At 42.7% G+C, this 7884-nt stretch overlaps 1 protein-coding gene across 1 annotated transcript; it reads left to right on the top strand.

Moving 5' to 3' along the window:
• Positions 1 to 519: 519 nt before the first annotated feature.
• On the top strand, positions 520 to 1204 carry N7489_002894 (uncharacterized protein; the record flags this gene model as incomplete). Its single annotated transcript, XM_056708649.1, has 2 exons — positions 520 to 742; positions 831 to 1204. 2 exons carry the CDS (start codon positions 520 to 522, stop codon positions 1202 to 1204), a joined length of 597 nt encoding a protein of 198 aa, XP_056572951.1.
• Between the last annotated feature and the right edge of the window lie 6680 nt (positions 1205 to 7884).

Genomic DNA, 7884 nt, shown 5'->3' with positions numbered 1-7884 from the left:
GATAGTATAGAATATTAAAGATAAAATACTAAATATCCTATTCTTTTATAAAAAAGAAGATAAACCTCCCTTTCTTACCAGCGAGCTGTAAGCGCCCACCGGTGGTAGAGGCGTACAGCTGATATTTTGCTAAGCGTAGCGGAAGCAAATCCGGGCCGGATCCGAGCTAAGATGGCCTATAGGCTGCCTTTCTGGCCTGCAGCCGGCTTTTTTTGGCCTATAGCCGGCTTTTTTTTTTTTAGCCTATAGCCTACCTTTTCTATCTAGTGCTAGGTATAGAGCTAGGTGCGGAGCTGGGTCTGTATAGTGCTAGGTTAGTATGATGCTAGGTTAGTATAGCGCTGGGTATAGAGCTGGGTATAGAGCTAGGTATAGAGCTGGGTATAGAGCTAGGTATGGATGGTGCTAGGTATGGATAGTGCTGGGTATAGAGCTAGCTGCGGAGCTAGCTGCGGTGCTAGCTGCGGTGCTAGGTATGGATGGTGCTAGGTATGGATGGTGCTAGGTATGGTGCTAGGTATGGAGCTAGGTATGGAGCTGGGTATGGAGCAGGGTATGGATGGTGCTGGGTATGGTGCTGGATCTGGTGCTGGAGCTGGTGCTGGGTCTGGGTCTGGAGCTGGTGCTGGGTATGGTGCTGGCCTCGGTGCTAGCCTCGGTGTTGTGTTGGGTATAGAGCTGGGTATGGAGCTGGATCTGGTGCTAGATCTGGTGCTAGATCTGGCGCTGGCTGCGGTGCTGGGTATAGATGGTGCTGGGTATGGTGCTGGGTATGGTGCTGGGTATGGTGCTGGGTATGGTGCTGGGTATGGTGCTGGATCTGGTGCTAGTGCTGGGTCTGGAGCTGGGTATGGAGCTGGCTGCGGAGCTGGCTGCGGAGCTGGGTATGGATGGAGCTGGGTATGGTGCTGGGTATGGAGCTGGGTATGGAGCTGGGTATGGAGCTGGCTGCGGAGCTGGCTGCGGAGCTGGGTATGGATGGTGTATGGTGCTGGATCTGGTGCTAGAGCTGGTGCTGGATCTGGTGCTGGCTGCGGTGCTGGGTATGGATGGTGCTGGGTATGGTGCTGGGTATAGTGCTGGAGCTGGGTCTGGAGCTGGGTATGGAGCTGGCTGCGGAGCTGGGTATGGATGGTGCTGGGTATGGATGGTGCTGGGTATGGATGGTGCTGGGTATGGATGGTGCTGGGCCAGTATCACGTGATCTGTTAAATAATAATGTCACGTATAATCCGGGCCGGGCAAATAGCGTGCGAAAAGTTTGATCACGTGATGTAGCCCTACCCTATTCACATGATGTGTGAATTTTTCAGCCAATCAGAGGCCAGGATCTCAGAATTCGTAGGCGGATTTTTTGGCATAGACCTTGGGTATATTGCCTGTATTATTTGCTTCGCTCCGCTCGCAAAATAATTAATATCAGTATAATTAGAAGAGTTAGATTTAATAGATAAAAAGTATAAAAGTAAAGAAACCTTATAGAAAGAATTAAGATCTTTACTACCTTACTCTATAAGATAAATCGAATTTTTACTATAAAGTCGTCTATCGAGAAGGATCTTAAACTTTAAGAGATTAAGAAGATATTACTATTAGAATATTATAATCTAGCCGAAGTATTCTTAAAGAAGAAGTTAGATAAATTACCTTTATATAGATCTAGTATAGATTATAATATTATTCTTAAAGCTAAAGTCTAACTAAATTACTACCCCTTCTATAAGCTATCCTTTAATAAGCTAAAAGCGGCGAAATAGTATATTATTAAGAATTTAGATAAAAGCTTTACTATATTAAGTATATCCTTTTATATATCCCTAATCCTAATAGTAAAGAAGCCTAGTAGTAGACTCCGCTTTTATATAGACTTTTAAAAGCTAAATATAATTACTAAAAAAGACTATTACCTACTCCTATTAATTAATAAAATACTTTAATAAACTAGTAAAATAAAGTACTTTACTAAGCTTAATATTAAATAGGGTTTCTATTAGATTCGTTTAACCCTAAAAATAGAGGACTTAATAACCTTTAGGATATGATATAGACCCTTTAAATATAAAGTAATACTTTTTAAATTAATAAATAAACTAGCTATATTCTAGTAGTTTATAAATAATATCTTATAAGAATATATAGATAAATATATAATTACTTTCATAGATAATATCCTTATCTATAGTGAGACTTTTAAAGAATATTAACGATAGATAAGAGAAGTGCTTTCCTATCTATAAAAGGCTAGTTTATAAGTTACTCTTTTAAAGTATAAATTTACTATTATAAAGACTAAGTTCCTTAGGTTTATTATAAGTATAGATAGTATTATAGTTAATCCTAAGAAGATCTAGATAATCTAGTTATAGAAGACCCTATCGATAGTAAAAGGCGTATAATCCTTCCTTAGATTTTATAACTTCTATTAACGATTTATCTAAAGATATAGTTTAATTTTAAAGGCTTTATATTATCTAACTCGATAGGATATCTTATATAAATAGTCTACCTATTATAAAGTAGCCTTTACGCTCCTAAAGGAGAAGCTAGTTACTATACCGATACTCTATTATTATAACCTAGTACGAAAAGTAAGAGTAGAAACTAATACTTTAGATAGTATATTAGGAGTAGTACTAGGGTGCTTTAGGCGCCCCCCGGACCCCTAGCCTCTATTACTACGCGTTAGCTTAATCCGTATTTTTTAAGCGCTTATCTTAGTGTATTAGTAGAGATAACTAAGTATTCTACGGAGATCTATAGGCTTAGCGTGACGCTAGAGGCTAGCACGTAGGCTAGCACCTGAGCTAGTGTGATCCCAGAAGCCCATTTCCTTATATAAACATGTCTTATGCCTTAGTGGCCGGATCCATATGGATCCGTTTCTGCACTTATGTACACTATCGTTACCGTATTCCGTAGTACTTAGTCGTTGGCAAAGCTAACTCAATACAAACTATGCGATCCTTTCCGAATCTCATCTGGTAGCATGTCGGTATAAGCCACCTTCTACGGTTGGCCTAGGGAGGCACGAGACGGCACCGTAGACGTCCCCTAAAGACGGAACGGTGCTAACACCCTCTCGTCCTATCCCGACAACGATCCTGCGGACCTAGGATGCTAGGTAGGAAAGCTTATAAACCCCCATTTTTGCTCTCTTTTCCTCTCTCCTTTCCCCCCGGCTCTCTCGGTATAATAGAGACCGAGAACGGAGGAAAAACGGAGAGATACGGAGACAAGGTCTCCCCTCCGAAACACGGAGCGGGTCTATTGATAAAAATCGCGTAATTACGAGGTAATGTGGATTTATAACAGACCCGCCCGGCCGGACGACACCCTTCCCCCTAATAAAATATAGGGGGCATATCACTCCGAGGAGAACTCCCGGATCCGTAAGCGTCCGGCCGGAAGAAAACGTCGATCTATAAGGAAACAGATGTCTTACCACCTAGTAAGATCCGTATCTAGGCGCCGTTAAAAGAAAAAACGGCCTCCTAACCTAATAAGAGGAATACGGAATTACCATTTTCCTACTTACTCTAAGAAAAGAAAACCCCTATCGTCTCCGCTAGGGAATAATTATATCCGCGTAACCCGCCTAAGGAAACACTAAGGCCGAATTTATAGCTAACCTCCTAGTAGAGGTCTATACGGCCCTTAACCTCTTAGAAGTAGAAGAACGGAATATCTTCTTATATATATATTCTACTATTAACCCCTAATAGGTCAATCCCTTAGTCGAACGGGCTACGCGTAGGGCTTAGGCCCTTTAAGCGGAGCGATCCGAAACCGAGCGGCTTACGGCCGCCCTTAATATAGTAGTAAACCCGTCCCGCGGGTTAGATCTCCCTCCTAGGGGAGAACCGCCGCTACTAAACCCTACTGAGAAACCTCTCTCGTCTATAGCTATAGCCTTCTAAGCTATAGATAAAGATACCCGTAAAAGGTTCCTTAACGACTTACGGGCAATCGCTAATTACGATAGCGCTATCCTTAATAACGCCGCCCGTAAGTGGACCCGCGACTATAATCGGTACTTCTCGGAGCTAGTAAAGCTTACCGGTCACGATTCCCCTAATAAGGTAAAGATACTATATACCTTAGGAAAACTTATAAAGGTCGCTCGGTAACGCCTAGAATAACGCGAGCGATAATATAACCTACTCGGTACCGATAATTTCCTAACGTAGACTTTATTTAAGGAATAGCTTAAATAGGAATTCGCGGAATACCTATCTATAGAAAAACTCTATAAGCGTTACGAAACTCTTAAGTAGGGAAACTAATCCATATAAGAGTATACCGCGAATCTCTAATAGGTCGTGTCCGACCTTAATTAGGATATCCCGGACCCTATACTAATCTAGCGATTTGTCACTAGCACGAAAGCCACGTACCGTACTAAATAGGCCGAAGAACGGGACTAGCCTAAGACAATTAAAGACGTTATCTTCCGTTTCGCCTAATACGAATAGGGGCGAGCTATCGCTCGGAGATATAAAGGGTTATTAGTAAGACACTTAGACGCTATAGATATTAACACCGCCGTTAACTCTATTAAATCTCGCCCCGCGAGAGGTCCCCCGGCGTTTAAAGAAACTCGTAAGTGTTATAATTATGGAAAACGGGGATATCTAGCCCGCGCTTACCGGAAACTAAAGATAGAGGAGATAAAATAATAGTAAAAGGCTGCCTCCGGGCGTCCCTACCGCTAGTCGAAAAACTAGTACGGCCGCACGATATAGAAGCCCTTATCGGCCGCCTTATATAGGCTCCCGAGCTACCGCTATTTAACGCGGATAATATTCTTAACCCTTATTATATTATAAACTCTCACACACTAGCCTAAACGGAGCCTCCTCCGTACCCTCGATAAAAGCGGAGGAAAGAATCCCCCTATCTATCCGCTTCTCTAAACGTCCTTAATGACTCTCTAACGTTTTATCGGGGAAAGATCTACGCGGGAAACGCTGACCTAATATCTATTCGTATACTCCTTAATAGCGGAGTAAGTGATATATTCGTCTCTCTATAGGTCCTCGGGAAGTTAGATAGATAGATCCGGGTACGAAAACCTAAGACCCCGTTACTAGTCACTATCGCAAACGGCGAGCGGCTAGAAATGGGTAGTTACACTATCCTCCTAGTTAAAATCGGTAGTTAGATAGGACGGATTAAGGCCTAGATTCTCCCGACCGATTACGATATGATCCTCGGCCGAGATTTCCTCTAGACCGAGAACCTATAGATCGATTAGCGCACGTCCGTTATAACCTTAACGGATCACAATCACTATATATACGCTATCTACCCTATAAATAACTCTCGCGTGGTTATAAGAGGAAGCGTATACCTTAACTTAATATCGGCTAAATAAATACGCCGACTCCTCCGGAAATCGAAGAGCGAAGCCTACCTCTTTATAGTCCGCCCGACTAATCGCGGATACGAGAGTGAAGAACCGGGGCTATCTAAGAGCGACGACCCCGGGATTTAATAGATCCTTACGAAATATAAGGATCTCTTCCGAGCGGAATTGCTAGTAGCACTTCCCCTAGAACGTAACGTGGCGTATAGGATTGATACGGGAGTATATACTCCTGTCAATATTAATATGTATAGACTCTCCGCCGAGAAGCTCGACGAATAAGCTAAATAAGTCGAAGATCTTATTAAGAAAGGCTTAATCCGCGAGTCTAATAGCGTATAGGGATTCCCGGTGGTATTCACCCGTAAACTATATAGGAAATAGCGAATATGTGTTAATTATAGGGCCTTAAATAATATAACGGCTAAAAACGGATACCCCCTCCTACGAATCTAAGAGCTTTTAGATATCGTCGGAAATACACGAATCCTCTCTAAGATCGACCTAATAGCCGGATATTAGTAGATCCGTATAGAGGAGGGTTCTATCGAAAAAACCGTATTTAACACTATTTAGGGGAAATATAAATAGCTCGCTATACCGTTCGGACTATATAATACACCTACTACCTTCTAATCTATCGTGAATAATACGCTACGACCCCTTCTTAGCTATAATATAGTAGTATATCTCGACGATATCCTTATCTTCTTAGCTACACTCGAGGAGTACCGGAAACACGTCGAGGAAGTCCTCACGCTCCTAAAGAAATAGTAGCTTTACGTATCACTAACTAAATACACGTTTATAACTCGTGAATTAGAATTCTATGGCTATATCGTCGGAAACGGGACGATACGACCCCTATCGGCTAAAATTAAGGCTATATAAGTATGGCCGCGACCCTAAACCGTCTATAATATCCGCTAATTTCTCGGTTTAGCCACCTATTACCGCCGATTTATTCACGACTTTTTAAAGGTATACGTACCACTCTATAAGCTCCTAAAGGAAAGTGATAGTATACTTCGTAAATAACGTTTCCGCCCTATCACCTAGACGGAGGCCTATAAGAGCGCCTTTTAGAAAGTGAAAGACCTCCTCGCCTCCGCCCCGGTCCTTAAATAGCTAGATCGGGACCGACTATACGTTATTAAGACGGATACCTCCGAATAGGCCCTTGGTATAGTCCTTATATAAGAGGACGATAATAGGAAACTCTACCTAGTAGTATACGATAGCCGTAAACTATATAGCGTAGAGCTAAATTATCCCGTGTATAAGAAAGAGTTACTAGCTATTAAGGAAGCTATCCGTACGTAGGATAGGTATATCGACGGGGACCGGTTTAAGACTATTATTATTATAGATAACGTATCCCTATAGTACCTAAACACCACGAGAGAATATAGTAAGCGCCTCGCCTAGTAGATCGCGGAATTCTAGTAGTATCGGCTATCTATTCGATACCGGAAGGGCCCTAAGAACGTTATAGCGGACGCTATTAGCCGACGCCTAGACTTAGTGGGAACCACCCGGGCTAATATAAGCCTCGAAAGGCCTATTAGTGATAGATACCTTACGCTTATAACGATAGTGTATGGTATCCCGGAAGAAGAATAGCTCACGGCCACGATCTAGTTCCTATAAGATAGTATAGAACCGGAAGACCTAGCTCTTAGGAGAGCCGTAAAGAAATATACCGACCGCCTTAGTTTCTAAACCACTAAGACATTCTCTCGAGCCCCCGCGGAAGATAACCGATAACTTATCTTTATATATAAAGACGGAGTTATCTCCCTATACCTAGATCCTCTATTCCGCGCCGAGCTCCTCTAGAAGGCTTATTATAAGTTCGGCTATCTCGGGTTCCTAGGCCTTAACGGTATAATCCGCCCCTAGGGTTAGTAGCTATCGACCTAAGCCGATATAGAAGAGTCCGTAAGGAATTGCCCGAACTACTAAGTCTTATAAGGTTCCCGTAAAGGCCTTAAACGAGAGGTAGTATAATATATAGTGATAAGCGGTATCCGCCTATTCGAACGATAGGGTATCGACCTCGTCGGCCTACTTCTAGCTACGCTAAATAGAAATCGATAGATTATTATAGCAATCGACTATATAACTAGCTAGCCGGTCGCCCGGGCGGTCCCCGATATAACCGAAGAAACCCTCGCGGAATTCTTATTTCGCGATTTATATACGCACTACGGCGTATTTAACGAACTGCTCTTAGATAATAGCGTAAACCTCCTATCTAGAGCTGTGAAACACTTCGTGAGTCTACTAAGAGCCCGTTATAGGACGATAACCCCCTACTACCCCCGCACTAACGGTAAGGTGGAGAACTTTAACGGTCTTATTAGCCGTATACTCACGAAATACCTTATAGGTAAGCCTACGAGACTCTAGGACGAATACCTTATAAAAGCGCTATTCGCCGCCCGTGTTCGGGAACACGCTATCACGAGAAAGAGTCCCTACTTCCTAGTCTATAGTATATACCCCTATATCGTCGC

Source organism: Penicillium chrysogenum (assembly GCF_028827035.1).
Source record: "Penicillium chrysogenum strain IBT 35668 chromosome Unknown utg000001l_segment0_segment0, whole genome shotgun sequence".
In the NCBI taxonomy this organism is placed as follows: domain Eukaryota; kingdom Fungi; phylum Ascomycota; class Eurotiomycetes; order Eurotiales; family Aspergillaceae; genus Penicillium; species Penicillium chrysogenum.
This window is presented reverse-complemented; position numbering and strand designations above follow the sequence as displayed.